The sequence below is a fragment of the Rana temporaria genome, chromosome 8 (assembly GCF_905171775.1).
Source record: "Rana temporaria chromosome 8, aRanTem1.1, whole genome shotgun sequence".
NCBI lineage: Eukaryota > Metazoa > Chordata > Amphibia > Anura > Ranidae > Rana > Rana temporaria.
This window is the reverse complement of record NC_053496.1, coordinates 50,823,240-50,835,401: the sequence shown is the minus strand read 5'-3', so window position 1 is coordinate 50,835,401 and position 12,162 is coordinate 50,823,240. Positions and strand designations below refer to the sequence as shown.

General features: G+C 43.1%; 1 protein-coding gene across 2 annotated transcripts in view; it reads right to left on the bottom strand.

The window, feature by feature from the left end:
- Positions 1-12,162, bottom strand: part of LOC120946924 (alpha-2-macroglobulin-like) — a 114,420-nt gene that overhangs the window by 69,652 nt on the left and 32,606 nt on the right. For both annotated transcript variants that reach the window (XM_040361747.1, XM_040361748.1), the window contains exons 7-11: positions 9,172-9,256; positions 6,270-6,393; positions 4,360-4,474; positions 4,167-4,276; positions 1,695-1,856 (exon numbers count right to left, since the gene is read on the bottom strand). In XM_040361747.1, the coding sequence (XP_040217681.1) occupies positions 1,695-1,856; positions 4,167-4,276; positions 4,360-4,474; positions 6,270-6,393; positions 9,172-9,256 (596 nt within the window). The remainder of the gene's footprint in view (positions 1-1,694; positions 1,857-4,166; positions 4,277-4,359; positions 4,475-6,269; positions 6,394-9,171; positions 9,257-12,162) is intronic.

Genomic DNA, 12,162 nt, shown 5'->3' with positions numbered 1-12,162 from the left:
TTTTCTCCATTCCCGTCAAGGAAATAGAGAACATGCTCTCTTTTTGGCTCGTCGAGTTTCTCGACCGTTTCCTTGACGAAAATGTACACACGACCGGTTTCCTCGAGCCCTAAGCTTTTAGGGGCAGTAGAAAAAAAACGACAGCCTGTGCTTCCAGGAGCAGTAAAAATGATCTGTAAAAATGAAAAATGCCCTAAAAACGGCTAAGCGCGTCAAGCCGTGTTGGATGTTTTTAGGTGTTTTTACATTATTGGGAGTGTTTTCAAAGGAGTTTTAAGGGCAAAAGTTTTTTTTTTTTTTTTTAATGCAACGATAGTCAGCAGAAGAACAGCATAAAGGTCTGCTCCTCCCATATAACCATCATGCAAATGGCCTTTGTTCCCTTCTCCCCGTTCCTTCATTTATATGGACAGTGCACATCCAGTCAGTCTAGTCCTAGAATAGTAGCTATTAATGCACTTTGACAGGTTATTTCTGTGTTTGGTAAATCAAGCGCTATTACTTTTCACTGCTACACTTTAGGTGACCTTGCTACTGTTTTATGCTAATCTGAGTGCCAAGTGTCATCTTATTGCTAGTCCTTATTGCTAATCACCATGTATGCTAGATGGGGCTATTACGATTGTTAATCCATTTCTATGCTTACTTCGTTACCAACCATATTAGGTGACAATATTCTATGTTTGCCCAACTAACTAGATCAGTGCCTGATTTTTTTTTTTACTACTACTGGGTACTAAGTGTTATGCCGCGTATACACGATCAGTCCATCCGATGAGAACAGACCAATGGACCGTTTTCATCGGTTAACCGATGAAGCTGACTGATGGTCCGTCGCGCCTATACACCATCGGTTAAAAAAACGATCGTGCCAGAACGCAGTGACGTAAAACGACGTGCTGAAAAAAACGAAGTTCAATGCTTCCAAGCATGTGTCGACTTGATTCTGAGCATGCGTGGATTTTTAACCGATGGTTGTGCCTATTAACAATCGTTTTTTTCCCATCGGTTAAGAATCCATCGGTTAAATTTAAAACAAGTTGGCTTTTTTTAAACCGATGGCGCCCACACACGATCGGTTTTGACCGATGAAAGCGGTCCATCAGACCATTCTCATCGGTTGAACCGATCGTGTGTATGCGGCATGACTTTTTGTGATTTTCTGTGACATTGCATGTTTTGTACACTCAACCTAGTGTTTCAGAGATGCTGAGTTCTTAAGGATGCTGAGGCAAGACGCAGAGGACCCAGCCTAACCAGCCGCTCCTGTGGGGGTAGTGCTTAACTTACTAGAATATAGCTAGAAACAATTGAGTACTGCTCGTGATCCTTTTTTTTGATCACGGTCAGTACTCCATTGTTTCTGTCACAAGTGGCTAGGGCTAGAATCACCTCAAGCAAGATAGAAAGAAGCCGGCACCTTCATGGCTTCCTTGTCTCCTCTGCCTAGAGAAGCAAATCAATGAAAATGAGGATCTCTAAACATTCCAAATTCACTTCTAGAACTATATTGACACTGTCAGAAAAATAATCCTAATTTATCAGCTTGTCACAATCAATTTCTTTTTATAGGGATTTTGTTTTAATTTCTTAGTTACATAGTAGGTGAGATTGAATAAAGACACAAGTCCATCAAGTCCAACCTGTGATTTGCAGAGCAAATTCTCCTAGGCTTCTTCCCAACTTGTTCTTACCTTTAGCGTTATGGAATTCTGGTAGAATGACGTGGTATCAATAGAGAAATCTGCTGTTCCATCGGGCCCTGTGGTGTAGGTGTAGTTTGTTCTACCGGAACCTACATATAGTGTCACCGTCTCATTGGAAATGGGCTTTCCTGCAGCATCTTCCAGGAAGACCTGTGAAAAGTCAAGAGATATATTTTTATCCGGCTGCTATGGAAGTGGCAGGCAACAAGTGCTAGACGGCCAAACTAAATCACAGTTAAATTTCATGACACTGTGAAGGCATCATGGGGCAGTATATTGCTGCACCTTCCAAAAGACCTGTATGAATAGGCTCTTAATTTCATCTGAAATTGCTTTTCTATTTATATATAAGTCAATAGGAATACAAAAGCAGCTCAAAGAAGGTTGATGCATCTTAAAGAGGTCAAATTCAGCTCATAAGAAGGCTAACTGCTGCACAAATGCCCCTGTCAATAAACTGAATGATCTCAGAAGTTTCTCAAATTGATCTGAAATGCACCCAAAAGCACACCTTGTTTGTCCATTGATCCTGGGCCCAGGGCTGGTGCAAGGATTTTTTACACCCTAGGTGAAACCTCATTTTGCAGCCCCCCCCTTGGCTCCATCCCCTTAGCTCTGCTCATGTATACCCCACCTTTTTAATGAAGCACCCATCCAATGCAGCCTCTCCAGCGCCAATCAAATGCAGACTCCTCAACACCCATCAATGAATGTTTGCTTGCTTACATTCATTCGGGAGTCGGGACAATGACACAGTCCTCCGCCGCCACTGCGCCTCTGACACTACGGAGCAACGGCTGCCTGCTGATGCTGAGACTTAAGCCATGTACACACGATCGGTTTGTCCGATGAAAACAGACCGATCTGTTTTCATCGGACAAACCGATCGTGTGTGGGTCCCATCGCTTTTTTTCCATCGGTGAAAAAAAATAGAACATGTTTTACATTTTTCCTATGGATAAAAAACTGATAGAAAAATCCGATCGTCTGTTTGAAACTTCATCGGAGAAAAATTCACGCATTCTCAGAATCAAGTCGACGCATGCTTGGAAGCTTTGAACTTCATTTTTTTCGACTCGTAGTGCTGTACATCACTGCGTTTGGCACGGTCGGATTTTTAACTGATGGTGTGTAGGCAAGACTGATGAAAGTCAGCTTCATTGGATATCCAACGAAAAAATCCATTGGATTAGATTCCATCAGATATCCGATCGTATGTACAGGGCTTTAGTTGCTTGCTAGAGAGAGAAGAGTAAAGCCCTGTACACACGATCGGTTCATCCGATGAAAACGGTCTGATGGACCGTTTTCATCGGTTAACCGATGAAGCTGACTGATGGTCAGTCGTGCCTACACACCATCGGTAAAAAAGACGATCGTGTCAAGCAAGCGTTCCGACTGTGTTTTGGCATGGTCGGATTTTTGACTCATGGTGTGTAGGCAAGACTGATGAAAGTCAGCTTCATCGGATATCCAACGAAAAAATCCATCGGATTAGATTCCATCAGATATCCGATCGTGTGTACAGGGCTTTAGTTGCTTGCTAGAGAGAGAAGAGTAAAGCCCTGTACACACGATCGGTCCATCCGATGAAAACGGTCTGATGGACCATTTTCCTCGGTTAACCGATGAAGCTGACTGATGGTCAGTCGTGCCTACACACCATCGGTAAAAAAGACGATCGTGTCAGAACGCGGTCACGTAAACCACGTACGACTGCACTATAAAGGGGAAGTTCAAATCCAATGGCGTCACCCTTGGGGCTGCTTTAGCTGATTTTGTGTTAGTAAAAGACGATTTGCGCTTTTCTGTCTGTAACAGCGTGATGAATGTGCTATCTCCATAACGAACGCTAGTTTTACCAGAACGAGCGCTCCCGTCCCCTAATTTAGTCTGAGCATGCGTGGATTTTTAACCGATGGACGTGCCTACAAACGATCGTTTTTTTTCTATCGGTTAGGTATCCATCGGTTAAATTTAAAACAAGATTGCTTATTCTTAACCTATGGATAAATAACCGATGGGGCCTACACATGATCGGTTTGGTCCGATGAAAACGGTCCATCAGACCGTTCTCATCGGTTTGACCGATCGTGTGTACGCGGCATAAGAACACCAGTGGCTGGGTGCCCTAGACAGCAGTGCGCCCTGGGCGGCTGCCTAGTTTGCCTAGTGGTAGCATCGGCCCTGCCTAGGCCATTGACACAGGTTGTGGTCTATACAACAAATAAGAAGGTCTCTAGTTCTCTGTTCCAGACTGTGACCTAATACACTGAAGTAAGAGAATAGCCAGACAATTAGTGTTTTCACATGGGAGCAAAATCAACCCTCATATTACTCTCGCTACTTTTTTTCCCTTGACTATCCGGAACAAATCCTAGGAGTTGTTTCTTTTATACTTCTACTGAATGCTTACGATATCTCCCTGCTAGACTTGTTTGAGATTTTATTTCAGCTTACCTGTCCATACAAGGGAATGCCTCTCTTAAAGCGGGAGTCCAGCTGTCGGAACGACACTTTTGTGATTATCTTTTTTATCTCCGAGGAGGCCTCGCCGACCATTTCCACACCTAAAAGAGATAATATTGATAGCATGTCAGTTGGCCTTTCCCCCCCCCCTATCTTTTGTTGTTTCTATGTTGCCTCCTCTTACCTGTTCCATCTTCAGTTATCTTGGCGGTAGCAGTGAGTTTCGACTCATAATTAGTACGTCTTAACTGGAAAGGTTTTGTCTTTATCACTTCAGAAAAGCAACCTTTGTTATCAGTCTGAAAAAGAAAAGCATCCGCGAGATATTCTAATATTTCCTTCAGATTATGTCATATTAGCTGGTCTGTACATGGTGGGGAACATGAAGTGAATAATCCTTTCAAAATATATCTTCATAGGCTGAGCAGAAAGGTAGTATTTATTTTCATCTGTAGCTTTATCAAGTCTTCTCAGAAGTGAATAAACGATTTTAAAATGGTCAGTGCGATAAGCATTGCCGTATTTATCTCCTGTGCCACAGTGTGATGTGTACATGTACTTATGCCGCGTACACACAACTGTTTTTCATGTCATGGGAAAAAACAAAGTTTTTCTCGAAGTGATTCCCCTCAAGCCTGCCTTGCATACACACGATCGTGATAAAGAATGCTTGAGCAAAGCGCGGTGACATACAACACGTACGACGGCACTCTAAAGGGGAAGTTCCAATCGAATGGCGCCACCCTTTGGGCTGATTATGCAAATTTCCCTTCTCATAACTTGCTTCTAAGCATGCACGTTTTTTTCCCTGTCGTTAAAGCCTACACACGACCGTTTTTCACAACGAGAAAAGCGACGACGTGAAAAAGGATGAGAAAAAAATAGAGCAGGTTCTAAATTTTTAATGCCCCTTTTTCTCATAGAGAAAAATGCTCTGGAGCCTACACACGATCGTTTTTCATGACCAATTAAAAAAATTACATTTTTCTCGTCATGAAAAATGGTCGTGTGTATGTGGCATAATATTTTGCAAAAAGAATAAACTGTTAATTAAGCAGGCTTTTTTTTATTCTAATTGGTTGCTGTGTTCCAGCATCCTTTCTGCACACGAACCTTAGAGAAGATATTTCTACATGTGCGTCTTATAATATGTAAGGTCAGATAATGATGCAAAACACATCAGTTGCTAACTATTTAGCCCAGATAACAAAATTGAATACTGTTTCATACACCTGGCTAATTCTAGTCTTAGGCCTCGTACAGACCGTTTTCAGCGGACATGTCCGCCCGGAGATTTCTGTCTGATGGTTGTACACACCATCAGACAGAAATCCGCACGTACGCGGTGACGAGGCCGCGCCGTCGCCGCGACGATGACGCGTCAACGTACGCGGCCCTGGAAGTTCAATGCTTCCACGCATGCGTCGAAGTGATTCGACGCATGCGAGGGATGGCGGCCGATTGGACATGTACGGTGAGTCTGTACAGACTGCAAAACGGTCGGCTGGACAAATGTCCGCTGGAAACCTGTCCGGTCGGCCATACACACGACCGAACATGTCAGCTGAAACTGGTCCGTGGACCAGTTTCAGCAGACATGTTCGGTCATGTGTACAGGGCCTTAAAGGTAATGTACAGTAATTTTGTAAATTTGAATGTATTTTGGTCAAGATTTAAAAAAAATTACATTTAAAAGCATTTTCTTTTTTTAACCAGTAAATATCAATAATGCATATGAGTGTCAGGCACCTTCCACATCTCCTACATCTTTATATGTTTTACAAAAAATAAATAAAAAAATCTGCAGTTTACAAAACTTAGTAACTCGAGTTGAAATTGAGTTAAAACAGACTCCTTTTCCCTCCTGCTGTGTGTGTGATGGCTCCATCCAAGGTTTCAACTGGAGAGATAGAGCCTGAAGGCAAGCAGGTTCTGCTGTGAATGACCTTTTTTCAAAACACTCCATGATTAGTATGCCATAAGCACACCCTGTATTACATCATTTGTATAATGTAAAAAAATAAAAATAAAACATGAGCCTAAAATTGTATTAGGATTAATTCTTAACAAATGACTTTAATGTAATGTACTCACTTCGTGTGACAGTTTTTCACACACTTGATCTTCTGACTCATCAGGACAGGAGTTATAAGAGTAGGAAAACTTTCTGCAGATGCTGACATCAATCCTTCCTGTCACAGGTCTACCATGGGTGTACCTAAAAAAAGGTGTGTTATAGTCTAATTATAACCATATTCACTTGCTTTTATTTTACAATATGTACTCAGTATTTTCTTTAAAGTGAATGTAAGTCCCTCCTCCCTGACAAACAAAAACTGGTAGCTTACCCTCAATTGACGACTGTTGGGCAAGTTAAAGGACTTGCTTTCCTACTGTTGGCTTTCTTTCTTCTTATTTGACCTGTTGATCCGGCCGGTAAGGGACTTACTCTACTGGGGTGGTAAGGCTGACAGCAAAAACAGGGTTTTCACCCTTGGACATGCAGAGTGCTGGTCAGCTTTGTGCTTGTCTGTATGTGAGCAGCACCTATTTCACAACCTCCAGCTTCTATATGGGCCAGTGCTATGACATACAGTAGTTCAAATTGCAGAACAGAGCCAAAGAGCCTTGCTTGGCTTTCCTTAACAAACATGTTTTTAAAGGATAAGTTCACTTTAAAAAAAAAAAAATGCATTTTTTTTTGCAGGTGAAAAAATTTGCATTTTGGTATTTTTTTTTTCCATAGGAGTCTGTATAGCCTTGCACCCATGACCAGCAGATCAGGAGTGAACTGTCAGGCTCCTGCAGACTGTTTGTATAGTTGTCTGCCCATACGAGAGTTACTGAAGTCCAGCCGCCTCCAGAAAGATCAATGAACTATGAGACAGCACACCAGCTCCCTCACAGTTCATTGAGAACTACAAGCGACCTGCTGCAGTGACCGATAGTACTTGTAGTTCATTCATTTGCAGAACTATGTGAATAAATGACGCAGCTGTGTGGGCGGAGCCATGCATGGTTGTGCTGATGTTGAATTGTTTCAATCGGTGGTGGAAGAGGATCCGCCGTTGGGTTTGAGGTGCAGGCAGGTGCTTTAATAACATGTCACATGATACACCCTAAATATGGGTATAACATGTTACTAAAGGTGAACTTATCCTGTTAAATGTTAAATTAAAGCCATGTTCATTCCTAGAGCTTAGCCAATTCCCTTTTCTATTTATAATTTAGCTAAAGTCAAACTAATTGTCTTTCTACATATATCCTCATGTTTGGTGCCGTAACCAGGAAAATAAAGAAATATTGTCCATAAAAAATGAAGAGCTTCTCATTTGCTATCATTGCTTGATTAATGTTCCCAGAGATAAAATGTAAAACCTGATTGGGCAATTTAATTTAATGGATAATTGTTTTTTTTCTCCATTAATAAAAACCGGGCCACCATTCCTGGAGATGGCTGCGAGCCGCAGACTAAGCAGCCAACTTTTTTTTGTTCCTCTGCCTAGCTAAAGCTGTTATAAGGTTTCCAGTCCAACTGGGAGCTATAATTCCACCAGCAAGTTCTTTAATGTCATTTTCCAAGTTGGAAATGCCTGAGAGACATATATAAGTTTCCAAAACACCTCCTTTATATAAAAGTATATTGAGTTACTACATATTGAGCTGTGGTTTGCGGGAAACTTTCTACCAGAACAGATACTGTAGCTGCCAGAGAGGTATACCAAAGCTGTTTTCTTTCTGTCAGCTGTCCATTCCGATTGCGGTAGAGCGCAGTGCAGTGCGTGATGGAGTGTATGACACAGCTCTGTTGTTTTTGTACAAACTTTATTTGAAGTGTACAAAACGACACTTCATTCATATCGCTGTACAGTACCATGCAGTTCTATTTAGTGCGCATATCTGCATTTTATCGCAGCACAGCTCCAAGTTGTGTTGGAGTCTGGATGGGACACTGAAAACATTTTGTTTTCTGCAGTAAAATGCTTGTCGCCTCACTATGTGGGAATTAGATCTACTGCCAAGGATTATTTTTCTCTTTATGAAAAGTTTACTGCTGGCACATATTTTGGTTATTATTTTCCTCAAACTGTTATTTATTGGGTACAATCCAAATGTCGCAGTCAATGAAATGGGTGGTATTTTTAACTAATGACTAAAAGTCTCTTTATAGAAGACTGCGGTCAGTAGCATATCATACACCCCTATATGACCCCTAATACAACTCCACTATGTTGCATTACTTCTGCAGGCCCCAATGGGTATTACTCCAGCTACTGGGACCAGAGAGGAATGAGCACAATGTTAACATGAATAACTGAAAGTAAAGATTAAAGGAGAAGTAAAGCTAAAGCTTGTTTGGCTGTACTTCTCCTGTGGATCACAGGAGTGCCATTAGGTTTGCAGTCCAGTGACCCATTTTCAGCAGACAGTGGGCTGAAGCACGCTGTCGGCTGAGGCCATAAAGCTATACTAGGCTGGGGAAAGATTGCGACCATATGGTCGGGATCCACCCAGATGCATGGACTGGCACCCAGCGCAGCCTCTCTTCAAGCTGTTGAGAGCCTGAGCCAGCCACTTATGTTCCCTCCACAGCCCAGCACTTCAGGGACTTTCTCTCTCTCTTCCCTTTTTTTGGAACTAGAGGTGCACGATAGTTGCGGTGATGTACACTCCTCTATCCATAGACCATAGTCCAAAGTCCTTAGCCAATCTTGGGAGCAAGAAAGAGAGGGTGACTACATGTCTACATACAGTGGGACCATGGAGAAGAAACGTAGCCACCCACAACAGGCATTTTGGAGCTTGGGAGCAAGAAAAAAATTGAATTTGGAGAGCAATGGAACACACGTTACCAAGTTAAGAATACATACTTGAATAGGATATATATTTTTAAATCAAGGTTTAGTGTCACTTAACTCTGATAACATAAAAATAAACTATGATCAGTATGACTATAGTACTAGCTTCAATCACAGTCTCAGTATTCAACACTCACTTTCCACATACAGTAACTTTGACTTCTTCATCAAGGATAGTGATCACCGAGGGCATTTTCACCTGCACCTCATACTTGGGTAGCACTGAAAAGATGGCAAACAACAAGTCAATTGTGTGCACATAAATCACTCAATGTTCAGATACCTATGTAGGTTTCTTGACTTAGCACTGCATCAATGTCATTTATTGAAGCTGAGGTTTGGGCAAAAATCATAATCTTAAGATTTAAATTATCTGCCCTACAAATTTTGTATCTCCTGCCTTAATTTTTTTAGTTGAAGGTTTCCTCTATGTGTACAGGTCAACACTCTACCCTCCCTGAAAAGGTTGTATTATTACTGGCCCATCTGAAGACTGACTATAGAAGAAATTGACTGTTGAAGTTCTGCTTCCTTAGTTACATGTCCTCTGCCATCTGGCTAGATGGACAATTTTAAGAGGAGCAGCATACTGATGGTGAATGCATTTGTAACCACTAGTTGCTGCAAACCTTTGCTTTTCCCCATGTTGTTGCTGCATTATTGGTCATATTATTGCAGTTAATTTAAACAGTTGTTTGTGTACAAATGCAGAAGACCATTAGTTGAGCATTCATTAATACAAAAATGCAACGGACATCTTTAAGGAGACCACTGGGGGCAGCCATTTTGTCAGTGTCTGCTGCTATCCAAAAAAACAGGAGGGGAAGCTGGACAAGGCAGAGGGGGACATGATGGTGAGCGGGTGCAGGAAGGAGTATGTGGGGACTGAGCTGCCTATCTGCAAGATACTCCACCACTGGATATTGCCCGCCCCAAGTGTATTTGGAATTCTTCTGATGGAGACAGTAACCGGGTATGCCCAGGACCCTGTTGTGAGTGACTGTCGCACAAGCACACTTTCAGGAAGCCAAGGGACAAGCCGCTGCTTGGAGCTTTGCCTTGGAAATCTTGAGTCTACTCTCTGGGATGGTGTGAAGCATATGGTGAACACATTGTGTGACTGGACTGCCTGGTAGAGCCTCCCCTCCCCTACTGATGGCTAAAGTTATACAAAACTGAGTTTCTGCGTATGCAGTTAGCGGGAGTTAGCGGGGGACTGGTAAGAGCTCAAATTTCAGCCAGCTGACTTTCTTCCCTATCAACGATGGCCGACTAATAAGAGGCGCTGGACGCATATACTGTTTGCCTCCCCCCTCAAAAACAGAGGAGCACCAGCCGCCCCATTGAGACTGTGTTATTACGTAAAGGGCCCCACCACTGCGGGTAAACGTGATCTCTACCACTTGCTGGTGAGGACGAGACTGTTTAATCACTATAATTGGCTTTTTTTCTTTTTGGTACTAAGCATAGATCATTAGACATCTGGTTGTCCATTAAAGTGGAAGTAAACCCATCCATAAAAAAGTTTCGTTTACGACAAGTGCTGGAAATGTAATACTCCTACTGGTTTTGCTCTTAACCAAACTGTCAAACCATCCAAAGATGGCAGCTTCCTTGGCTGAAAACGATAGGAGGGTTTACTTTAATTGCTGACCTTTACATACTGGACATGATGACCCTCTGCCTACAGTTCAGTGTTCAGTTCAGTGTTTTAGGGCTCACAAATGAGCCAGAATTTTTGTTTTTGTTTTACCCTAATGCATTTTCTGTATCAAAGTAAAAAAAACTTTCAGATCACCTCCCCCCCCCCCCCAAATACTTACCAATCTCAATCTGTTGCTTTATCAAAGAGCAGCAGCACTGTTCTCTCTCTCTCTTTACAGGACATGTAACAATTTGTTCCTGCTGCTGTCAATCAAACCCTGTGAGGAAAGAGCAGGGGGCAGGGCCAAGCCGCGCTGTGTATATCAACAGACGCCCGCAGCCTGGCTCAGGATTGAACCGACACAAGTGCCCCCATAGGAAGCGGTTTCCTATGGGGGCAGTCAGAGAAGAGGAGGAGCCAGATGCGTCAGCAGAGTACTCTAGAAGGAAAGGATTGGGGCCACTTTATCAAAACCATTGCACAAAGCAGGTAATGTCAGGGCACAGACCTTTTGTGGTCACTTTCCCAAGTTGGTTCTGGATGGAGTTGAACCTGGGATCTCGCCGTTTCAGGTCCAGCTCTTTGTCTTTGAGCCACTGCTCAGTGCTATCCTGTGTGCTATCCATTTGAGCCTGGTGCTGAACCTGTACTTCCTGTGGACCAATCAGTGGCCAGTGTGGCCTATTTAAGCCAGCCCCTTCCCCTTTGCTAATTGCTGGTTCGTTGTCAGCTTTACCCTGTGAGAGAACCTTGAAACCTGAATACCCTGACCTGTTTTGACCCGGATTGGACCTTGACTATTCTCTGCCGTCTCCTACCCTTGACCCCTGCCTGCTTATCGGATTTGCTGTTGTCTCCTGCCCCTTGACCTTGGCTTGCTCTCACGGACTTCCTCTGATCTCTCCAACTCCTGACCCACGGCCTGTGACCCGGATTTGCCTTGTTTCCTGTTGGTCCCTTCTGGACTTACCTGCCTGTTCCTGCCTGATCAACGACTGTCTCCAGTCCTCTGCACCTGCCCTGCTTTCGTCAGCTGCACCAGGTCTGCCTACCAGTTCCCGGCACCGGTGCCTCCTTGTGCCGTCCCTCCTCTGTTCTAACTCCAGGGAGTGGTCTGCACAGGTGTCTGTTTTGACGGTTGCCGTTCAAAAATTGCAAGAAGGTAAACCCTTACATAATGGACTAACTAATAATATGGAGTCCGCAGACTTGTACAAGATGCTCACCTCCCTGGCTCTGCAAGTCTCCAGCCTGAACCATACTATTCAGGAACTACAACAAGAAGTCCAAAAATTTAAAGGGACAACACGCCCAGCCCCGGAACCAGCATGTTATGAACCTTTTGTTGTCATGCCAGAAAAATTTGGTGGTAGCCGTGCATCCTTCCTGTGCTTTAAAACCGACTGTGAGCTATTGTTCACCCTTAAACCTAGGACCTATGCCACGGACTATATTAAGGTTAGAGCCTCCGTCAACTTGCTAA